Genomic DNA, 22,201 nt, shown 5'->3' with positions numbered 1-22,201 from the left:
TGTCTGTCAGTATCTTCCTGTTCACGTGTCTGTCAGTGTGACTGTTAAAAATCACCTCGATGAATGATTTGAGTAATATCCTGTCACTATGGTGTAACCACACAACTTACCTGTCTACCTGTCAACTCTCTTGGGTAATTGTTTGCATGTCCTTTGACTCCCTCACTTTCTTTGCCTGCCTTCCTATCTTGCGGCCTTGCCTGTCTGTATGTGTCTGTCTCACTGTCTTTCTTTCTCTCTCTCACGGTCACTCTGTAACTGTCTGGTCTGACAGACGTCCAGGTAAAATGTGCAGGTAAATCTCTCCCTCTCACCTGCCTGCGGACTGCTTCCATCCCTGTTTTTTCCCTGCTTCTAGTCCCATGTTACTGCGCCACATGCTCCCCATTACATGGAGGGATCTAATACCTGTTTTGATGTGTTTTTCTTCCTCCTCCTCTTCCTTACTCTGTTTCATACTCTTTTTTTCATATGCATATTTTTATTTCTTTCCTTTCCTCTTTTGGGTCATTTCTTTTTGCTTTCTCTTTTTGCTCATCATTCTCTCTTCTATCGCCCTATCTGGTTTCTCCTTTTCGTATTTCCTCTCTCTATTTTCCCCATCTTCTTCGTCTCTTTCTTTCTCTCCGTCTCTCCATGCCTGTCCTCTATGTTAGGTCAGAGACAGTAACAAGGATGCCACTGGGTTTTTATCCTTTCTGCGGAAGTGCACCAAGTATGAGGACACACAGCATGTACTGTGTAACCTTAACATAACCATGCCACCTTGTGTCAAGGTAGGAACTTGCACAGCTACTCACGACTTTTTGCTTATCCCACCTAATTGGCTGAAGAACAGTACTACTAATATCTCTTCCTTATGTGTGGACAACATCATTTATTAATTGAGCTTATCCAGAATATGAAATGTGTAATATTTGTTAAAGGTGGATCTTTTGTACAGTATTTACCTATCTTTAATTGCAGACATATTGAGAGTCATTTCTTAAGTACTTAACCACATAGAAACAGCACACTTTAACTACTATTATGCATGTAATTACTATTCTGTGTAAGCAAATAAATTGTAAAATGGCCCTGCTTTATCTGTTGAACGTCCTTAGGTGGGATCTCCACCTAAATGAAAGCAAAATGAGTATTTTGGATTCATTTTAAAAATTAGTAGTGACTAAGGTGATAAAATGTATTGATATATATATTACATGTAAATTCTTATTTGACCAGCAGTCCATCAGAGCTCCATATCACGTTCCACACTTCAGACAATCTTTACAATGTATTAGTAATGTGATTCATTTGTTTTACTGTTTTATCATAGGTTGTTGGAAGTGAGGAACGCAGAAGAACTTTAACCCCTCTCGCCCTGAGGGAGCGATACAGTGCCCTGAATGAGCCTGGTGTGGGTGAGTCGTCCACTGCCTGACTCCTCAGCCTTCTCCATATACAAACACGATGGAGACGGGCATCAATTTGCACCGCCCCTTTTACACACAACCCTCTGCTTCCCACTCTCTATTTTCCCCTATCTATCTTGCGTGCACGCATGGCACAAAGACTGGCCTGTACTGCTGTACTGTATGCCCCAGAGATCTTTGCAGTGCAGCTAGAGGAAATCTTGTTAACTATCAGTCCCCAAAATGACACAAAATGGCTCCATGGCACATGGCACATTAGCCTCTTCTTTCCTCAGTGTCCTGGTAGCTACAACAACAGAGGAATGATTTCTGTGATTGGTTTTGCATGGCGCTGGTGTCTCCACTGCGATTTCCAATGGCATGGCAGCAGATATCATTAGCATTAGCACTGTAGCTTAGCACTGGGAATGGGCAGGACCTCGCAGTGGAGCTAGACAGAGGAGCCCTTATACTGGCCTATGGTGAATAAAGAGAGTCAACCCCAAGAGACTGTCCTGGCAGGTTTAAACATTACTGATGAAGTGAGGGGGTTGAAAGTTAAAAGGCCTTTTCTGTCTATCATATACACAGCGCTCCTACATTGCACCTCAGTCCCTCTGTAGTGGTTCCTGAATGCTACTTTGATTGATGGGAGTAGTACCTGAATGAACCCCAAGTTCTAATGTCCCCTGTCAATATGTAAGCTAGTCCTGTAGATTATATGGACAAAAACAATGTTGTGGGTATTGTTTACTTCCTTCAACAGAGCAATGCTTTTGTCAAGGTAGGTATTGCTATTAATAATTTTAATAAGTCGACTCCAAGTCTTTTAGAAGACAGAAGATGAACGGAAACCAACAGGAAAGTTGAAAAACAACATTTCACTGGTAAATTAGTTCAGTTAATGTCCACTTATTTTTTTCTTGGTGACACTGGCTTTGTATACTGTTTTATGTGTCTCTAATATAGTTGTTTTTTTCTCTTTAGCCACAGTGAATGCCATGGAGAGGGCAGAGATCAAAATCAACATCATAGCTGAACAGCTGGGGCTGAGCTGGGCAGGTTAGTCACTTGAAATATGTTAGTAGCTGCTGTTTTTGCATGCATTTGTTTATTTACCTGCCTATCACACTGTAAGAGCTGGCGAGAGAGCTTCAGTTTGGAGTGGACGACATCAACAGGATCCGTGTGGAAAATCCCAACTCACTGCTTGACCAGAGCTCTGCCCTGCTGAATCTGTGGGCCAGCAGAGAGGGTAAAAGGGCCAAGAGTAAGTCCAGCACAACTGTATATCTCTTAGAAATGTCTTTTTATTGAAAGAAGTGCTGTAGAAATAAGTGCCCCCCACCACCCCACTCTTAACGTGTTTCAGTGGAGAGCCTGTACATTGCTCTGAAGAATATTGATCGAGCAGACATTGTAACCTCTCTGGAGGGTCAGGCTCCACAGCCAGCACCGGGTTCTTCAGAGGAGGGTGCCTGCCGGCTCGGTGACCGCAACTCCACCATGCTATCCCCCAGTGTCATCAATGGTAAGACACACAAACACATCAGGCAACACATACACAAGGCATGCAATGTTCAAATCAGTGTAATTAACCAGCAGTGAGGAATAAGTATAATATAAGTATAAGTATATTTAGACTGTAAAAAAAATGCACTATGATCTGTAACAAGTAAATTCATTTTGTGTTTAGAACAATAATTTTCATTAAACAAGCTAAATTGGAGCGTCTTCACCATTCAACATATGGGACAAAAAGGCCAAACATTTCTTAAGTTTTCAGGGTTGATACATAATGATCTGTAGTATTTAGAAATGAAAAATTTACAAGAATTTCTTACTCAAAATGAATTTTGATACTTAAATTGTTAAGTACAATATTTGGTGTACCTCGTACCATTTGTAGAAATAGTACTCTGAACATAAAGAATTTGACAGAACATTCTCATTCTAAGATACAAAGAGAATAGGTATTAAAACCAAAAATCATATTTAAAAGTCTATATTATAATATATACATTATTTTTTTAATATACTCTATTAATTAACATATCTGTTTACTTGAAATGACCATTATTCCATGCTCATTTCATATTTATTTACTCAGTTGCCTGTTCATACAGATGTATTGGTCACAGCAGCTAGTATAGTCAACACACCTAAAAATCTCAGACTAAATTCACCAGCGCAAGAAGGTGAGCTGTAGTTTTCACTTGCTTTCCACCTCTGAAAACCTCCCTGCTTCCTTTGAGTGTGGATAACAGCCATTTTACCTTGTCTCTGCTGCTCCACAAGAGATCACGGACACAAGGCCATCGCGCCTAGTGCACAAGCCACGAGTTATTAGACCCCCGTTTTTCAGAAGGGGTAAGTTGAAAGGAACTCGGGCTGCATGGTTGTTTGCTGCTCATGTACATGATGATGATGAGGATGATAGTGATTATGATTATGAATCTTAAATGATGTTTTTTGAGGTCTGAGGAATGGTGCCATTCTCCCACCATGAACCCAGCCTTCTGCAGCATGCACTAACACCGCCTCTGTGCATTCCTCACTGGGGCACAAATCATTTTTTTCAGTTACAGTTTTTCACGCCTCATATTCGAGCCCTGAACATGATGGTTCTTATTCTTCCTAATTATTATGAGAAACGAGGCTAATGCTTACAAACTGTATTTTAGGAGAAAACAAAGACAGTAATGAATAGTGGCAAAACAAGACAGTAATGAATATATTGATAATTTATGATGGACTGATTTTAATTCTGGATGTTTGGGTCGTTAAGATGACATGCAGATGTATGTGTGACTGTGTGAGGGTATGCACACATACATGCGTGTGTGTGTGCATACATGCATGTATGTGTGTGTGTCTGGGATGCATACACTAGTCAAAAGTGGTGCTACTACACAGATGATAGTGTGCTCTGGGCCTTCATACCTTGTTTCTATTCCTCCGTCTTTCTACCTGTCTTTCTCTTTCTTTCCCTGAGAACAAGACAGAATTTCACCTGTCCGGTTATGCTTGGCGGACAGCAGACATTGTAACTACAATGTTCTAGCAGTCTTGAAATTTTGTCTTTAGCTCAGGACTTGCTCTGTCCTACCTTCAGTCTTTCTCTGAACCTATGACATGTCATATCTGCTGCCCGGCCGCCCTGCTCCTCTTCCTTCTCCCCTCTCCTGCTCTTCTTCCTCACAGCTCTTCCTGTCCGACCTCTGACCTCATATGACCTCATGTTGACCTCTGGGCCTCCTCTTCTCTTGTCATCTTATTTTCCCGTGCTCCTCCCTCGTTCAGTCGAGCGGGGACCCTCTCCTCCTCTCTCAGTCCAGCTCTGTGTTTGTACTACAGTTTGTGCATGTGCATGCTGCATGCTTTGCTGTTATTGTATCTGTGTTTCTACATGTATGTACGTGAGTTGGTATGTATGTATGTGTGTGTGTGTCACAGACCTGGGTGTCAATAAATACCAGCTGAATTTGTTAGTATAGAAAGAAATTAGTTTAATTAGTTCAGCTTGCAAGGGATTTATGTGTGTAAATATTTTGTGTTGTTGTTGCACATGAAGTGTTTGAAATGCCTTGCAAGATAAACTAGGCTTGAATTGTTACATAAACCTAAAATACAATTTCAACCAGGTCGACACGAGATGGTTTTTGTCTGTACAATGACAAGAAGGTGTGAGTGAGCAGTTTTGTGAACAAAATAAAGTTTCTGAATATAACACCTTTCTGTGCACAGCATGCTTCCAATATATGAAGTTTTCTTTACAGTGTAAAATGTTTTCTCTGTACGAGTGTATTTCAGTCTTGTTATAAATGCCCTATTAACAAACCAAAGTTTCTTTTCTTTTCTTGTAAAATACTTGGCGTCTTTTAAATGCAGTGCTGTAACATGTGTAGCACATAATGTTCAAGGTACAATGTTGCTGTGATGAGATGTTTGTCATTCATGGGCAAAATAACTAACCGTAAATTATTTTCAACATTTAATCAGTGTCAGTGGAACTGAATTATTTTGTTTGGTTTATACACCTTTTTCTCTCTGGGAAAAGAAAAATAGGGTTTTTGCATGAGTAATTATTATGTATGTAAAAGCTAAAAAAAAAATCTTTAAGTAAAAAACTGCATCAGAACTATCAGATCTTTTGACCACAGATGCTTAATGGATTTTCTAAAGTCTTTTTGCCCACGTCTGACAGCAGACTCACTATTAACATTGTCTGAACATTATTTGCCAGCAGGAATTTTGCTGTGAAATGTGTTTGTGTATTGGTTTGGGAGTGTGTGTGTGTGTGACTACTTCTCTACATGAGGTTCACCTGTGAGCTGTAAAGTGTGTCCCCTCATCTGTATTTTAATATGAGTGCTGTGTTGTGTGTTTATGTGTGTGTTTGTGTCCACAGTGGCAAAGTGAGTGGTGTTCTGTGCAGTGTGTTCTGTTTTTTTCCCCTCCCTTGTGACATGATAAACTCTGTGGACTTTATTTGTGCTTCACTACATCTTGCGCCTTCAACACCTGCGTGTATGTTTGTGTTTAAATAGTATTTCGTGAAGGGAAAGGCTAACCCAGCTTCATCTGGTTCATTCTGACTCATTCTGATTCTGACTCACCCCCCCCCTTCTTCTCCTCATTCTGATGCCACCTCTCATCATCCTGGCCCTCTACCATCCCAGAAACACACACACACAAACATACATGTATATGTTTACCTGCACTATGGTCCATTAAAACATACACTCTGAAAGACAGTTATGTACATAGCAAAGATGTATTTCACCCATTAACGCATGCTATTCTTCCGGGCAGCACAAAGTGGCAGTTTAGCTTAGTTTTCAGTTACATGGTTATATTTGTCATCATTTTCTTTTAGTAAAATTAAAGCATTTAAATTGAAGCATTTAAAATCAAAGAATAGCTAACACCTAATATAGCAAACGAGACTTCTATATAGTTTCACCTGATCGCCCAAAGCCTTACTGGAAATTTAATCAACAAGTTGCTTTTGTAAGAACGATTTAAAAAAAACGCATAGTGCATCAGCCTTTCTGAGGAACTAGTTGCTAAACACTACCAGGTTATTTACCCAACAGATTCTTGATAACAAGCCCTTACTTTCTATCATGTTTGTGTTTCCCAGGCCGAATATTACGACAGTTTCCATGCAATAAACAAATGGCAAATTTTTTTTGTTGAATCATATTCCTTCACAACAAAAATCAACAGTTACTATAAAAACAAGGCTTCTAGCTAGGATTAGGACAGGAAATAACTGCAAAAAGAAATGTATAACAGAAGTAATATTTCGACATATATCAGTTTGTACTTTGCCTCCGCTCATCCAACCTAATGTAGTTTTACATTGTATTCAGAATTTTTTTGTGTCAGTTTGATACCTCAGGATAATCTCAGGACTTATTTACTGCTAACTAAGAACATACTGAACATATGAAGTGAGATTTTTAGAAAATAAATACTGAATATTGTTAAAAACATACTGAATAAGTTAAATAATGAAAACAATTGAAAAAATGAGATTTAGAATTTTAAAATAGTGTTATGATAATGAATCAAATAATAGAGCACTTGTAGATTCTGTGCGGAAATCAATTTTTTAAAAAATATAAGAAAAGTGATCACTGAAAATAATGGGTGTTTGTGTCTTTTTATGTTTGTCCTTGTGTTTTTTGGTTTTTTTTTTTGTTTGTTTGTTTGTTTGTTTTTTGTGTGTGTAGCAGTGAATGGTATCTTTGTAATAGCAGAACAACAATTACCCCATTGCTTGTTATACTCTAGATTATATACCATTCTGGATTTAATGATTAAAGAAAGTGTATGTATATTCATTTTTGATTTATTTATTTTCATTCATCAAGTCCTCCTGATTCCCAAATGACCTGGCAGAAAAACACAAAAATCTTTTTTTCCTTAATATAAAAAATGAGCTTTTCAGTTTAGAGTTAAAACAAAAACCACCTGAAACTGGTCTTAAGCAATGACAAAAAAATCTTTAAACAAAATTGTTTTGACTGACGTGTATGTGTGCGAGTGTTTATGTACGGTTTGTATGTGTGTGCGCACAGTGACCTTGATTCGAATGTTTGTGATGCAGACATATGAATGCATGACTCGTGCAACTACAGGAGAATGCAAGAGCAACAGCAACTTGCACTTTCCTCTGTCAGACTCTGCAAGATGCTGCTGACTCCCACCCAGGGTTGGAACGATAATAGCGATGTTTTAAGAAAGCTTTGTATTTGTTGCACACCTTTTCAGCTACTACTAAAAAAGAAATTCATCTTGTTGCTTGTTTGTCAATCCTGAAAATGTACAGATCCACCTCATTAGTCAACACCAAAAGCAATCTAATAAAGAACCTTTTAAAAAAATCTCTTTGAAAAGGTTTGAACACATATCTGTGATGGCCAGATTTTACATGTACTTGTGTAAAGTTGTAGAAAATCAGTTCATTATTGGCTGTAAGTCCAGCAGCATTTATAGACGTTTTTGATCATCTCTATCAACCTTATAATAAGCTATAGTTCAATTCAGTCCAATACTTCTCCAGTGTTGCTGTTACTAATGAGAAGCCTATATCGTGCCAACCCCACAGTCAAACTAATGTGTAATCATGCACCTTTTTCTCCTATTACAGAACACAGTGTATGTTCTGCAGATTTACATGGTAGCAAACTTGCACCATTCACCTCACAGTCAATGAATGACCAAAGCCCTTTATCCCTCACCTTACTGGTATTGCTGTGTCCCAATAAAAGTATCTCTATACAAGACAAATCTGAGATGAAGGAAGCTGATTTTGGAAAGAAAGATGATGCTTATTGCTTCCAGTAATGTTACCATGCCTTTCTTTTAAACTGCAAGTAATATAAAATTTTTTGGCTTGGATTTTGTAAGTCCTGGGTTCAGACTCAGGATCAGTGTGTCTTTCTTATCACACTGAACAAAATAGACTGAAGAATATCTTAATCCCAGATAAGTGGTCAAAACGCTACGTGTTTGATAAAATTCACCTTATGTGTTTATATTGGGACAGGGCTGAGCCCCACTGTTTCTCTTATGGGTTGGAGAAACAGTCGATCCACCACCTCCCGATCCTCTCCTTGGCAGTGCCTGCGTGGTGTTAGTGTTTCTCTTGTGTCGCCCTTGTCGTCCCTCCAGGTTATGGGTTGGTGCAGGAGGAGCTGCTGTCCCCGGCCTCCATGCAGTACAGCTTGCCTTCTCCGCTGGGCGTGGAGCCCTACTGGCAGGAAGTCTCCAGTCTCGAGTGTGCCCCCATTGCCACAACAGAGGAAGACACACTAATGGAGATGTCGGACGTTCAGGTGTGGCCAGCAGGGGTCAGCCCCTCGCTGGTTACAGTGGAGGACTCGTCATTAGAGGGCAGCAGTCGGGCTGATGACTCAGAAGGCGCCACACTCTCCCTCCCCTGCAGCTTGGGTCGCCCGAGCAGTGGAGCAAGCGGGGCCAGTGGCTCCATCATGGAGCTGGAGGAGGAGGAGGAGGAGGAGGAGGAAGGGGAGGTTGAGGAGGAGGAGGCGCCACACGAGCTGGTATCTGCGCTGGCAGAAAGGGACAGGGTGAGGGCCAGTGGTGCTGTTCCCAAGGTCAACCTAAATGGTCAGCTGGGAGGTCAGAGGTCGGAAGTTAGGAGAGGGGAAGCCCTTGCGACAGGAGCTGGAGCAAAAGGAGGAGGTTTAGGGCTGGGTTCAGTGGAAGGGATTTCTGTTGTTACAGGCCAGCAGGTGTATGCCCAGCAGTGTGAGATTTCAGGACTGCAGAGTCGGGTTGCAGAGCACAATGGAGACAACCGGTACGTTGGCTCTAACTGTGTCAGACTCTTCATGTTGTGCTGTTTCTCACTCTCTGTCTGAAAAATAGCTACCAACACATTTGCTAATTCATTTTGTGTGTTTTTGTTGTTTTTTTTTTCCTTCTCTCTCATTTTTGCTCTTTCTTTTTAGGGTGGTGGGAGGCGGAGCTTTTCAACCCTACTTAGCAGACAAGGATTCCCAGCAGGGCTGGGTGGGCTCGGTGTCATCGGGACGTGACGGCAGCATACCAGGCTTGCGCGTGGCCCAGGAGGCTCTGCTGACTCCGGTGTGTGACACGGGTTACTCTCATGTGCTGCGGGGGCGCCTCCTGCAGGGCACACAGCCCTTTGACAGGGGGCTGGGCTTCTCTCACCAGGAGTCAGGCCAACGTGCTTGGGATCAGGAGCAGAGGCGGGTCCAGGTCAGGTTGTCACGCCGACCACCCGCCGCTTCCTGCACCTGGAGAGGGAACATTTTTGTCCATCCCTTTAAATGTTTTGAATTATGAGATGGGAAGGCAGCTATTCAGTTTAAGTTTTGCTCACTGTCATCAACATCAAAATTGTTCATTTTGATGTAGTCTCAGAACCTGATGAGGACGATGTGTTGTGAGGTGCAACACATGGGGACTATCAACCATGACAGATAATTTTTGGTTTTGTTTTACATTTCGGATCGCTAACAATTTACTGATGTATAAAATATGAGTACTGAGCTGCTATTCATATACAAATTGTATTATTTTCATACAGAGAGAGGCCAAAGAGGACTATGCTGCTGAGATGCAATTTGCTGATGAACATGGACACGTGCTCGCTAGAAAAGTGAGTTGCATATTTACACAGTCGTACTTGAACGCACTGCACAACCAAGCAGACAGCGTTTTACAGTCACATCGGCTGGCACAAAAGAGTGAGAAATTAACAGCCACCAGCCAAATGTTTGCCCCCATCATATGATTCAGACATAATAGTAGTGACAACTGAACATCCATACATTAAGAGTTATAATATCTAGTTGTATAAAATGAGGATGGGTAAAAACATGCCACTAATATACATTATTTCTTAATCAGTGGTAAAACACTTTCACATTTAAAAAACTGATTTGATGCATGGAACAATGCTCTTAGGTAGTGTTTTGAAAGCCACAGTGGACAGACAAGTTGGTTGCCTGCTCTGGTGACATTGTAGAGGCTTCGGTAGTTAACAGGTCCGACTGTTGTTTCCTTCCCTCCTCCCTCCCTCCTTGCTCCAGGTGGGGGTGGATGTGAGAAAGGGTGCTCAGTCAGTGCAGCGCACCAGTCTGCGGAGGGATAAACACTGAAATATACATACTACCCAGTCCTCCAGGTATGGGACTCACAACAAGCACTTGTGCAACCCAGTGCTTGAATAGATGCCACTATGGCAACACAATGGACTCTGTTAGCGCCTTATAGTCTCTCACATGCTGTTCTGTTCAAAAGTAAAATCCCATATTTGGCATTCAGTCATTATGATGACAAGCCAAAGGAATTTAGCCTGTGTTTTGTGTATTAATGGCATCTCTCTCGCTCTCTCTCTGTTTTCTAGGACCGGAAAGCCACTGCCAAACCATCCTCCACAAAAACACAACCAGACCACAGAGGAAAATGAGGGAGGAGCAGAAGACTAAGACAAAAACTAAGAAGTGCAAACTACAAAAATGACAAACACATCCTCAACGTGTGACCATGGAGTACCACAAAAGAAAAGAAGAGGATAAAAAAAAAAAAAAAAAGAGTTCAACTTGTAGTTTTATAACATTTGTACACAAAAATATCAGCTAGACTAAGGCATGATGATTCTTTTTTTTACAAAACATAAATGTCAGTAAAACAACAAAGAAAAAAGCAACAAAAAGTGCTTCCTGTGAACTGTAATCGCATGATGACTGCTGGTGCATGCCCTTTGACCATTTGAACTGTCATTATCTACAAACTGAAGGGGTACAAGGTACGGGGCTGGCCCACGTGTGGGTCACAGGCCAATTTAAGGACCCACCCCCCCCCCCCAAACTGGAGCGGTTTGTGTCAGCAGGTTGAGTCCAATAACACTACAGCCAAAAAAATCTCTCAGTGGATGGTTCTGTATCCAGCTAAACCTCTGCTGAGCCTACCAATGCTTCTTTCACCGGACCCTTTCCCCTATTACTCTCAATGTGATATATGCACTCTATGCTATGTGAACATGTGTCGGTGTGTGTATGTGTGCGTGTATTCTTCTCTACCGCATGTGTTTTCTTGCTTCTGGCTTGGCGCAAGCCCTGCCCCATGATTGGCTTATTGCCCTTTGTGATGTCACAGCGAGCTCAGTGCTGGAATGAGAGAGCCGCTGCGGTCCCTTGCTACTGAGTGCTCCTGTCTGCGTGTGCCGACGTCTTTTCCTTTGTGGATGAGGGTTGTTTCTTGTTACTTGTTTCTTTGGAATGGGTCCACCTCAGTTTTAAGCACTGTTTGACTTTGATAGGGAACTGAATCTCTTTGACCCCGTGTATTTTCACAGGAAATGTGTTTTTCAGACAACAGGAATGTTTTCTTTGAAAAAAAGGGGGTTGGTTGCTTGATTGTGCTGTGCAGCGGGTGTACAACACAAAGATCGACTATTTCTTCCCTCGTAACCTTTTCAGCCTTCTTCTGTCATTTCTTCCAGTAGCGCAAATCATCTTGATCCACGTTTTTTATCAGTAGCCTCAGTCAATATGCAGAGAAATCACAGGCCTCTCAGTCGGCACCTATAGCTCCTACACGTACATTTAAAACTTTTTTGTGCACCCTCTTTTATCTGCTTGACTGACTGTCAAATTTTGGTTCTTTCATTTGAAACAAAGTGGATGAAATGGAGAAAACATGGAGGATCTGATTCTTGTGAGGACATGATGACTTAGAGGATTATTAGCAGGCGAGGAAAAAAAAAAGCTTCACGCTACAACAATGTGATTGTGAAAGGAACTGTGCGGCGAGGACAGGCAGGTACCACTGTGATCATCCTACAAACACTGACCCCAAACTCGTGAACTGTGAAGACACATTCATGAATACAAACAAGAGCACATCCACACACACGCATATATATATATATGCACATATAATAAGAAACACATAATTTTTAAAAAATGATTGCCTGGTCAGAGCGTAAGATCGTTTTAGGAGTTCACCACAGCAATAATACTGAACAATAAGAACACAGATGGGAGATGGAAGCCGTGGGGTGTGTGTACATGTACATGACTGAACTCTTCGGCAGAAACTTCATCTGGATGAACAGTGTTGAAGTTTGGCATGGGCAGCTGTGCTGTATCTGATTACTTCCACTGACTTTGACGTGAATGACTCAGAGAGGATGTGCTCATGCAAGATCAGATCACTCAGCTGTAGCAGGGTGGGACTGTGGAGGCCTGAGAGGGATTGTTTGTTTTTCAGCACTTATCGTAGCAAAATATAAACCAGGATATGTTAACTTAAAACAGTGATACCTATTAAGGAGACTGCTGCTGCTGTGAGGTGGAAACCACCAAAATCTGTTTTCTTTTCTGCTCTTTTCCTGATTAATTATAAGTTGTATTTATTAGTGTTTCACAGATTTCAATCACCACTGTAAACCACCTATTGTTCTCTTCATCTGTGAGACACCCAGTTTATGCAGAAAGCTGACAGCAGCACTATGAAGGGGTCATGTCATAGTAGCACACATTTCCTACAAATAAAAACAGAACATTAATTCCATAAGTACTGTAAATGCTACTGTAGCCTGAATGAGTGAGACACTGAATGACCAAATGAACACATTAGTTACACATCACACTTGTTTTCCATTCCCAGTGCATGCACGAGAGCCTCATCCAGTCCAGCACATGTTTATTGCATATCACGTTTTTCCACTGTTGCTCCACTCAGGTTTTCAGTTCTGCTCAGTCAGAATCAAAACGTTTTAGTTTTTAACTTCAGAGTCCTCCTCTCAAAGACGAGTACGGGACACAAAGTGACTAAGTGAATGCTTTAGAGTAACATTTCGGGGTTGGGATAGGATGGGGATGCATGGGGGTTGGCGGTGGATGTATAGAGCACGATGGTTTATCTGCAAGTAGTGTGTGTGTGAGTGAGTGTGTGTGTGTGTGCGTGTGCGCGTGTGTGTGTGTGTGTGTTGGGGGGGTTGTTCTTTTTCTTTGAGTCAAATAAGACCAAAATGACACAGAGTACTGAGAGTGTGGTCAGTAGCCACATCTCTTTACCCTGTACATGCAATTTTGGGTGGAGAACCTTCTGCTGGTTGTGTTTATCCTAATTGATTTTCACTAGTCACAAACAAAAATGAATTAAAAAATATGATGCATTTCTCTCTCCACAAAGAAGCACACAAAGTTAAACAAGATAGTTTGACAAAGTTAATATAAACCTGTTTGCAGTCCCCTGTGGGCTGCTATAGACTAAACACAGTTTACAGTGTTTTAATTGATTTTCGTATTTTCAGTGTTACCAGATCATCAGTTCTCATAAACTCTGACCTGTAATTCTGAGCCTTGAATGCACTCACACAGTGTATCTACTATATGGATTTGTTTTTTGTTTTATTTTTTTTTTTCAGTGACCGCCATTTAATGTACTTAGCTACAGTTTATTCAGTACTAGTGTTTTTTTTTGTTTTGTTTTGTTTTTTTTTTTTGTGGCACGATCCACTTTCCCCACTTAGCATTTAACTTGCATTCCAGGACACAGAAGATTGACAGCAGATTATACTGCATGTGAAGCAGAAGACAAAAGCTGGGGCGTGAATGTGTCTCACATAATGTGAAAGACAACATTTGGTCAGTATTAGAAATCAGAAGGAGCAGTATCTTTATTCTTCACAATAAAAATGCAATATAGAGTTGGCCTGGGTGCACTTTAAACAGATGCACAAGGTGCTTTCAGACTCCTTTAGACTGTGATGCCTAAGGTAGAAACTACAGAAATGCAGTAAAACAAATAATCACATGTGAGGAAAGATATTATGTTCATTTGATGAAAATCTGTTTCCATTCAGAGGTGTTTTGTTTGTTTTTTTTACAAACACAATTGGCAGTCTGAATTAAAACTAGTCACCGGCCCTCTGCACTATAATAAATACAGCTCCACCATGTTTCTGTTGTATGGATTGCATGCCTGTGTGTGTGTGTGTGTGTGTGTTTGCGTGCATGCGTGCGTGCATGTGTGCAAGTGTGTGTAGGTGCTTGGTTCTAGACTTAGTTGGATTAGGGGGAAGAAGAGAGAACGTTTTTACCAGGCATGTGACTTAAGAGGACATGTAACCTACAATGATGTATTTTAAAAAGAGTATTGTAAAATTTTATCTGTTGCGAAGAATAGAGATCACCTATACTCCTTTAGAATGGATACATGACAATGTAAACGCAATATCATATTACTCTATCCTAAGGAATGCAACTGCACACATGCACAAAAAAAAAGATGTTTTTATGAAAATATATGTATAAATATATGACAAAATATATTTCATTAGAATGCTATGCACCCTCATAGAGTTGTTATGGATGTTCTTTAAGCATTATCTAGACTAGGTCAATGCCACCCTCATGGGGAATGTAGAGGCTTTGTAGCTATGACCACTTGTTTTCTTTTCTTTTCTATTGTCCTGGAGAGAGGAGGAACAAACGTGAATATGTATACAAGCTTTTCAATCAGACTCAAAATATGTATAGATCATCTTACCCTGTACACCAGCTCAGACCATTTACAAGAATTAATAAACAAAGATGTGACATAACCATTGTTTTTGTTGCAATATTCTATTTTTGCTATAATATTGATATATATATTATATATATATATATTTTATATATTTATATATAATTTTTTTTTTTTTTTTTTTAGGTCCAGTGATTTAATAAGTTTCATGAAAAGAGCTATGTAAATGTTTATATTTATAGACAGCTGTTTTCAGAGGTATTTACTGGTCCACTATAACTGAAATATTATTATATATTATTAGTTTCTCATTCCTGTCAAAAAGGTTCTTACCTAAATTAGCTCCCTATTTTCTTTGAAATTAATACAATACATATTTTAACTTCACATGACTTTAGAGTTCATTTACTTCTAGGAAGCTAAAGGAAAACATGAAAGTTACCCACAATCCTCGTGATATTTCTAAAGTGCCTTGATATGTGTGTACTAAAATGTCTTTGAATATATGTCCTGCTATGAAAAAATGTCTTATGTACGTACTCCCGCACAGATTTATTCTTATTTCTGTTCAGTGTGATGCTTCTTAACCTGTATTTGTAGTATTACCAGTGGCTGACATGGAGGACTACAGAATCGGTTCAGGGAAATACTACAATTTCACGGGTTGTGACGCCCCCTGTTCTCAGCCAATCACCGCTCTCCTGTCCACGTGTTGTTTTGTAGGAAGTCCCTGGATTGTTTTGGATTCACTCAGACCACGTGGCGGCACATGCTAACTTTTTTTTTTTTTTTCCCCTCTCGGTGCTTTGGTTGTAGGATCCTCGGCACCGAAAGCGACTCGACAAGCAGCTTGTTTGTGAGAGATGTCAGCGAGAGGTCAGACTACCGGTAGCCGGGAAATCCCTGCCGTTAGACGGGTCGCGATCCACGATGCTGCTCACATGCCCCAAGAGTACTCCTCGACTCCCGGGGGCACTCTGTTCAGCACCACGCCAGGAGGTAACGACTTGCTGGGACATGGAAAATTAGCACATGTTAAGCTAAACTGTAGATAGATAATAATAAAGGCCTGTGGCATGAGAGGAGGGACCTTAAAGTTGTTATTTATAAATATTTCACAGATCTCCTCCATATGCTGACATTTGGTCTTCCTGCTTTTCCTAGGGCCACATATTAAAGTGGATGGTTTGTAAATGCAAACATTACACAGTGTTTTTGTGACACTAGAAACTGGGACAGCACAGTAATAAATATAATTTTAGATGTTACAACCTTGAAACCAGATAATGTAAAGAGCCAGGTTGTAGATCTTGTCAACAGTCATGTTTTCTTTGTTAATGTTTGATAGCTGCTGCTTTGTCAAGGTTAACCCATACACCTACAGTGAGGTCTGTACATTGCAAAGCACTTTTCACCAGACATGTGAATGTTTCCCAGCATGCATTGGTGCAGACTTATTCATGCAAGTGTTTTCTTATTTTCTTCTTCCCTCTTCCCACATTACACTCTGCTTATTGCATAATCAGTCTCTGTGCTTATTGCAGAAGCTTTAATGAAGGTTCATCTGTTTTTGGCATCAGTCCATTATGAATCACACACCTTTGAATACAGTGGCACTAACCTGTAGTGTAGATTACTTCCACAATCAACCACTGTATGGTCAAATATAGGACTGCGTCATATCCTATTTTTAGTCTTGTTATTACAGCATGCTGTTCTCTAGCTGCAGCACCGTGTTTACTGAATGTAGGCTACACTGGGTCACCTTAGTTAGATTTAGGATGAGGAGTAGATACTAATGATTACCTCTTCCAGTCTAAATACACTTTTTTTTTTTACTATGGATACATAGAAGTGGGTAAAAATTAGGATTGGATAAATGTAAGTGTGTGTTATTTTGGGTGCAAAACTCAAGAAAGTTTTAAGTGCCGTATTTTCCAGACTATAGGTCCCACTTTTTTTTTTACTCCTCTGGTCTGTGGTGCGACTTATACAGCGAAGCGACTTATATGTGTATATTTACAGTAATTTTGTGGAGTAGTCACTAGTGTAAGATGACGCTCTTGACTCAACTAAAGACAATATTGTGAAAAAAAGCAAAAAAAATTTAAAAAAAAATTCTGTTCAACAAGGCTGTTTTTGCTAAAAGTGACTTATAGTCTGGAAATTACTGTAGTTTTATTTACTCAACATGATAACATGAGTGCCCAGCCCACAGAACAACAGGCCCATAGAAAGTGAGTCTCACTCCCATCAACACACTGAGTTGTTTGGCCCATTTTTTCAGCACTTTACTCAAACAACTACCAGCTTGAGACCTTGGGGAAATCTCCAACATGGTGATAAAGTAAAGAAGTAAGTGTTTTCCCTCAGCAGCTGTGAGAAAGTTGACACAGAGTGCACATGTCCATTATAACTGATATCGTGTTCTGTAACACTGACTTCTGGATTAGACGCTGGATTTCATTTGATCTTGTTTAATTTTGCTTTATCTCTTTAAACTAATTTAAGTGTTTAATGTTAGAGTTAGCTGATGTTTTTTTTTTGCTGTTTTATTTCATTTTATTATATTTTTTATTAGATATATGTCTTTAAAGGTTTAAGATATTTAAATTCATTTTAAGTCAAATTGAAGTGTTTAAGTGTTTAACTAGGTTATTTGCTATCTGCAAAACAAAAACCTGTGTACAATCAGGTTTTCCTTAAAGGTACAGTGTGTAGCATGGGAAAGATTTAGCGCCATCTTGTGGTGACATTGCAAAATAAAACTTTCTGAGCACCCTCACAGCCCAGCCAACTTGTTTCCACACATAATACAGAATACACTGCCAGTCACATTAAAACAAAACACAATTCCCTGTCTAGAGCCAGCGTTTGGTTTGTCGGTGAAAGGAGACCCGCTCCCTATGTAGATTTAAAAGGCTCATTCTGAGATTAAGAAAAGGCAATGCTTGGTATTTTCTGGTGATTACACACTAATGGCATGGTATATGGTTTCCATGGTACCATGAGTTCAGTCATTGTATATTCCATTGGGTAGTTGTGGCCCAGTGGACGGGGAGTATGAATTGTAACCCAAATATTGTGGGTTCGATTCTCAGGACTCAGGTGGGGGGAGTGAATAGTCAGCGCTCTCTCCACCCTCAATACCTTGAGTTAGTCACTGAACTCCCAACTGCTCCCTGGGTGCTGCAGCATTGGCTGCCCACTGCTCTGGGTGTGTGTGCACTTTGGATGGGTTAAATGCAGAGCACAAATTCCAAGTATGGGTCACAAGTCACTTCACATTTCTGCTCTAATTATTACACATTGAACCTTTACAGTATTATGCTATCACATATTGATCAAATACATTTTCACTACACCACTACCCTACATTTATTTGGCAACTGGTTTCTTTTGTTGACGCCACCTAAAGGTACCAGAATCATCTACGACAGGAAGTTCCTCCTGCAGTGTCGGACATCTCCTCTGACCCGTACGCCTCCCAACCTGCCGGACATCCCAGGAGTTACCACTTCACTTAAACTCAGCAACTCCAGAGACACAAACCCGCCTGAACAGAGACCCAGCAACAACAATGATCACAGCCTGCCTACAGAGGAGAGCGCAGGTAAATGTTCCCAAATATTAAAAATATAAATGATATGAGTTTTCCTTCACTTCTTTCTGTAATTCAACTACAACATCTTTTTGTTTTCTAGGAGAAGATGCCCAGTTTGAAATGGACATCTGAAGAGAGCCAGCTACAAGGATAAAAGTAATTCCTAACATTTTCATAGTTTGTTTACTGGAATAAAAATATATATTGTTGTATTCCTATAAAATAACACTAATTGATGCATAAAAGTGTTTCTTCACTTTGATATTACTTGACCATGTTTGAACTGTGACATACTTGACAAGTCAGAATTTTGTTGAAATTACACCAATATTTTATGTGATTTGACTGATTTGATTTAAAAAAATAAAATAAAACTGAAATTATTGAGATACTTTTTTTTTATTTCTGTTAGCTACATAAATGCGTTACTATGTTGACAAGCTTGCTGCTAATTTCATCTATTGCTGATTGGTGCTTGTAAAACTGATCAATTAATGCTTGAAAACACTTAAATGAATGGCTCACAACTCTTAAAGGTGCCATGTGTTAAATGTGAAAGATTTAGTGGCATCTACTGTTGAGATTGCAGAATGCAACCTTCTAAACATCCCTCAAAATCCACCCCACAAATGATTTCCAGAGGCAAAGGATGGTACGGTGGTCATGAACTAACAAAACACAATTCCCTATCTAGAGCCAGTGTTTGGTTTGTCCATTCTGGGCCACTGTACGAACATGGCTTCACAACATGGCTGCCTCCGTGAAAGGAGACCTGCTCCATATGTAGATTTAAAATGCTCATTCTAACATTAAGCACATGTAATGGCTATTATTTTTCAGTGATTACACACTAATGACAACATATTTATGAATACTATACTCCACTTCGGCCCTAAATATTATACATAGAACCTTTAAGTCTGTCCATTGCCAGTTGTCCATACTTTAGCAGGTTGAGCAGGAGATGATCAGGTACTAATGACATTACTGATGGCTCCTGTTCATGTTCTGTGTAAAGCTGACTGTGGAGCCAGGATGCACAACACCAGGATCCTGATCACACACACCTAAAATACACTGAATGTGGTCATGAAATCTTTTTGACAAAAAGTCTGGTGGGGATGCATTATTGCATTATCACTGCCTAAAGTTGAGGGAAATGACAAATATATTGTGACCTCGTGTTGCAATAAATACAGTCAAACACTTAATTCAAGGTTAGAAATAATTTATTGGATACTGTACATAGCAAACAAACAAATGGATCAACGTGACCCAAAAATCACAATAAACTTAAAGCGCTTAAACCAGTTTTGACAGTTGTTGTTGGCATTAAAAATGTGGGTCCTTAAAGCAAATAAAACCAGTTTGAACAAAAGATTTCTGATTTTCTGAACCTTCTGTAGTGCTGCGGGTAGAGACCCTGTGCTGTGTTCTTACAAATTTGAATGATAGTTGATCCATTGTATCATCTAGTCCCTAATAAAAAGTATTAAGATTTTATAACCCTTCATTTCTTATATTCATAGTTCAGAAAGCAGGATATACTGTAGATCCCTTCTCTCAGGTCCTGTCTCAGCTAGATGCCCCAGTGAAGTGCCCGTGGACATCAGCCCACTTTGTGCCTCTGAGCGGGTCAGACCTGTGCCTGCAGACCCTGCACATCAGTGGCTACAGCCTGAGGTTTCTCTGACTTCCAGCCCTTTTTGAAAGGCTTGCAGGTCTTTCCTTCAGTGACAGCTGCACTCCTCCACCACCATGTTCTCGTGATGCCTCATGATCATCCTCCCGTTCTCGAAGTACAACATGGAAAGTGGTGCCAGGCGGGTGGGCACACAGGACAGACAGGGCACTTTGTCTGGGTGGTGAAGCTTGACAAGGCTCTGCAGACAGAAAGAGGAAGAAATGATGGATTAGAACAAATCTCTTCAAATAGATTATTGGTGTTTTATCAATGTACTGAAGCAGCAAATGCCGTCTCACCTGCATGTATGCGTGGTTGGTCGGGGTGAAGGTCTCATCTACTGGTGTAGGGCAGCTGCCTTCACAACGATGGGCGTTGTACCGTTTGGGATAAACGATCCACTCGCTCCAGCCGAGCTTCTGAAAGTCCACCCACATGTCCACCTTCCTGCAGAGAGAGCCTTTCTCCTCTGTGGACCTGTCAGCAGGAGCAGCTGCGGGAGCCTCCCGGCTCTGCTGCCGGTGGTGCCTCTTCACCCTGCCGGGCCTCACTCTCTCCCGGTCCTGGCTGACGTACTTGGAGTGCTCCGCCGTGCGGATGAGTGTTGGCTTTCGCTGGCCATTTGGATTCTGCCTCGAGAAGACCACCATCATGACCCGATCGGCTGTAGGGTGAAGGACTCCCTCCTGCTCCCGATCTCCTTCCTCCTCCACCCCAGCCTCACCCTCACCCTCACCTGGTCTCTGTGTGGGCTGATCCCGCTGCAGCCACACATGGAGCATCTCCGTCATGTTGAACACCTTCCAGGAGGAAGAGGAGACCATGGAGCTGGGATGAGCGGTCAGGCGGCCCAGGAACAGCCTGCTTTCCGGGCCCCTGTGGGAGTGGTAGATGTCCACCGAGGCTCGGGGGGACTCGGTGAAGGCTGGCAGGCGGATGCGAAGTTCAGCCAGTTGGACGTTGTCACTTGCAGACATGGAGGACATGTCAAAGGTGACGGACCATCTCCTGCCGGTCTGCCTGCAGTCTGAAGGAAATATGAATAAAGACATTTAGTTGGTGTTAATTATAAAGGAAAAGGTGGAGTCTGATTAGACTGATTCAATTAAGGTAACTGACATAAATCAATACAAGGCATATAGGTCATAGGTCATAATTCATATTAATGTGTTGCTGCTCCTGTGTTTTAATACATAACATCCCACTGTACGGAAATACTGTGCCACAAGCTCCATAATACCAGTCAACTTAAAAACTTAATAAAAACGAGTACTTACTCTTGGCGACAAGGCTGATGACAGAGTCCGAGTCGTGCAGGCCGGGGTTGTCCTGACGCACGCTGGTAGCCGGTGTCCTGGCCCGATCCTCGGTCAGCATGGTCCGGTATAGTTGCATCATGTACAGGGGCAGCTTACTGGCCTGCTGCCGCTGCTCGGTGCGTCTGGAGCCGTCGTTCATCCCACGGAGCAGTGCGTCAGGGTGCATCCCAGAGAAGAACTGTGCGGACAGACCCAGAACCGAATCCACCAGAAGAAGAAGAAGCGCAAAAGAGAAATCCACCGCTAGTCCCTTCATAATTGCCAGGTGGTGTGGTGTTGTCTCTTCCACAGGTAAACTCCAAATGCTCGAGGTGAGCTGCTGGGGCTGGATCTTATAATCCACACCCCTCTCTCCTGACGTCCTTTGAAAACATCTGTCAAGCCGCAGATCGTTGAGGGGTGTGTGTTCCCCACGGGAGCGCTCAAAGACTTAAAAGTGACAAGCTCGTTATGTATCGAAACCAATTTGGCTTTTGTAGTGGATGAGGTGTAAAAACTGTTAAAGCTCACTACGCTGATTGTCGTTGTTCTCTACATTAGAGATCCCTTTGATAAGAGACCAAGACAATAATATTAGTTAAGGAGATTACGAGCTGCACATCTGCGCTGTGATTAATGGGGAAACAACAACACGGGAGTTAATCAGCAGTTACTTTCT

The 22,201-nt window shown here is 41.2% G+C and overlaps 3 protein-coding genes across 3 annotated transcripts in view; 2 read left to right on the top strand and 1 right to left on the bottom strand.

Moving 5' to 3' along the window:
* ank1b (ankyrin 1, erythrocytic b) overlaps positions 1–10,885 on the top strand; it is a 54,868-nt gene extending 43,983 nt beyond the window's left edge. The window contains exons 34-45 of the mRNA XM_026297662.1: positions 657–776; positions 1,319–1,403; positions 2,382–2,456; positions 2,533–2,664; positions 2,767–2,926; positions 3,495–3,592; positions 3,693–3,764; positions 8,580–9,231; positions 9,383–9,653; positions 9,985–10,056; positions 10,490–10,584; positions 10,807–10,885. Coding sequence (XP_026153447.1) covers positions 657–776; positions 1,319–1,403; positions 2,382–2,456; positions 2,533–2,664; positions 2,767–2,926; positions 3,495–3,592; positions 3,693–3,764; positions 8,580–9,231; positions 9,383–9,653; positions 9,985–10,056; positions 10,490–10,558 — 1,806 coding nt within the window. The 3' untranslated portion in view covers positions 10,559–10,584; positions 10,807–10,885. The remainder of the gene's footprint in view (positions 1–656; positions 777–1,318; positions 1,404–2,381; positions 2,457–2,532; positions 2,665–2,766; positions 2,927–3,494; positions 3,593–3,692; positions 3,765–8,579; positions 9,232–9,382; positions 9,654–9,984; positions 10,057–10,489; positions 10,585–10,806) is intronic.
* A 4,824-nt stretch (positions 10,886–15,709) lies between these two features.
* Positions 15,710–19,914, top strand: LOC113125062 (eukaryotic translation initiation factor 4E-binding protein 1-like). The gene is made up of 3 exons (XM_026298337.2): positions 15,710–15,935; positions 18,355–18,549; positions 18,641–19,914. Exons 1-3 carry the CDS (start codon positions 15,800–15,802, stop codon positions 18,670–18,672), a joined length of 363 nt encoding a protein of 120 aa, XP_026154122.1. The 5' UTR covers positions 15,710–15,799; the 3' UTR covers positions 18,673–19,914.
* A 306-nt stretch (positions 19,915–20,220) lies between these two features.
* On the bottom strand, positions 20,221–21,799 carry ndr1 (nodal-related 1). Its single transcript, XM_026297790.1, has 3 exons — positions 21,502–21,799; positions 20,524–21,251; positions 20,221–20,423 (listed from the first exon to the last, which is right to left on the bottom strand). Exons 1-3 carry the CDS (start codon positions 21,797–21,799, stop codon positions 20,271–20,273), a joined length of 1,179 nt encoding a protein of 392 aa, XP_026153575.1. The 3' UTR covers positions 20,221–20,270.
* Positions 21,800–22,201: the final 402 nt, after the last annotated feature.

This window comes from Mastacembelus armatus, chromosome 12, assembly GCF_900324485.2.
Source record: "Mastacembelus armatus chromosome 12, fMasArm1.2, whole genome shotgun sequence".
Lineage (NCBI taxonomy): Eukaryota > Metazoa > Chordata > Actinopteri > Synbranchiformes > Mastacembelidae > Mastacembelus > Mastacembelus armatus.
The sequence above is the reverse complement of the archived record's forward strand: the minus strand, read 5'-3'. Positions and strand labels throughout refer to the sequence as shown.

What these genes read in the sequence shown, in the direction of transcription:
- ndr1 (XM_026297790.1), bottom strand. Translation starts at nt 21,799, where the DNA reads ATGAAGGGACTAGCGGTGGATTTCTCTTTTGCGCTTCTTCTTCTTCTG. An exon ending in CATCAGCCTTGTCGCCAAGA is followed by an intron (nt 21,252 to 21,501) that starts GTAAGTACTCGT and finishes TATTTCCTTCAG; the next exon opens with ACTGCAGGCAGACCGGCAGG. An exon ending in CCAACCACGCATACATGCAG is followed by an intron (nt 20,424 to 20,523) that starts GTGAGACGGCAT and finishes TTCTGTCTGCAG; the next exon opens with AGCCTTGTCAAGCTTCACCA.
- LOC113125062 (XM_026298337.2), top strand. Translation starts at nt 15,800, where the DNA reads ATGTCAGCGAGAGGTCAGACTACCGGTAGCCGGGAAATCCCTGCCGTT. An exon ending in GTTCAGCACCACGCCAGGAG is followed by an intron (nt 15,936 to 18,354) that starts GTAACGACTTGC and finishes CGCCACCTAAAG; the next exon opens with GTACCAGAATCATCTACGAC. An exon ending in GCCTACAGAGGAGAGCGCAG is followed by an intron (nt 18,550 to 18,640) that starts GTAAATGTTCCC and finishes TTTGTTTTCTAG; the next exon opens with GAGAAGATGCCCAGTTTGAA.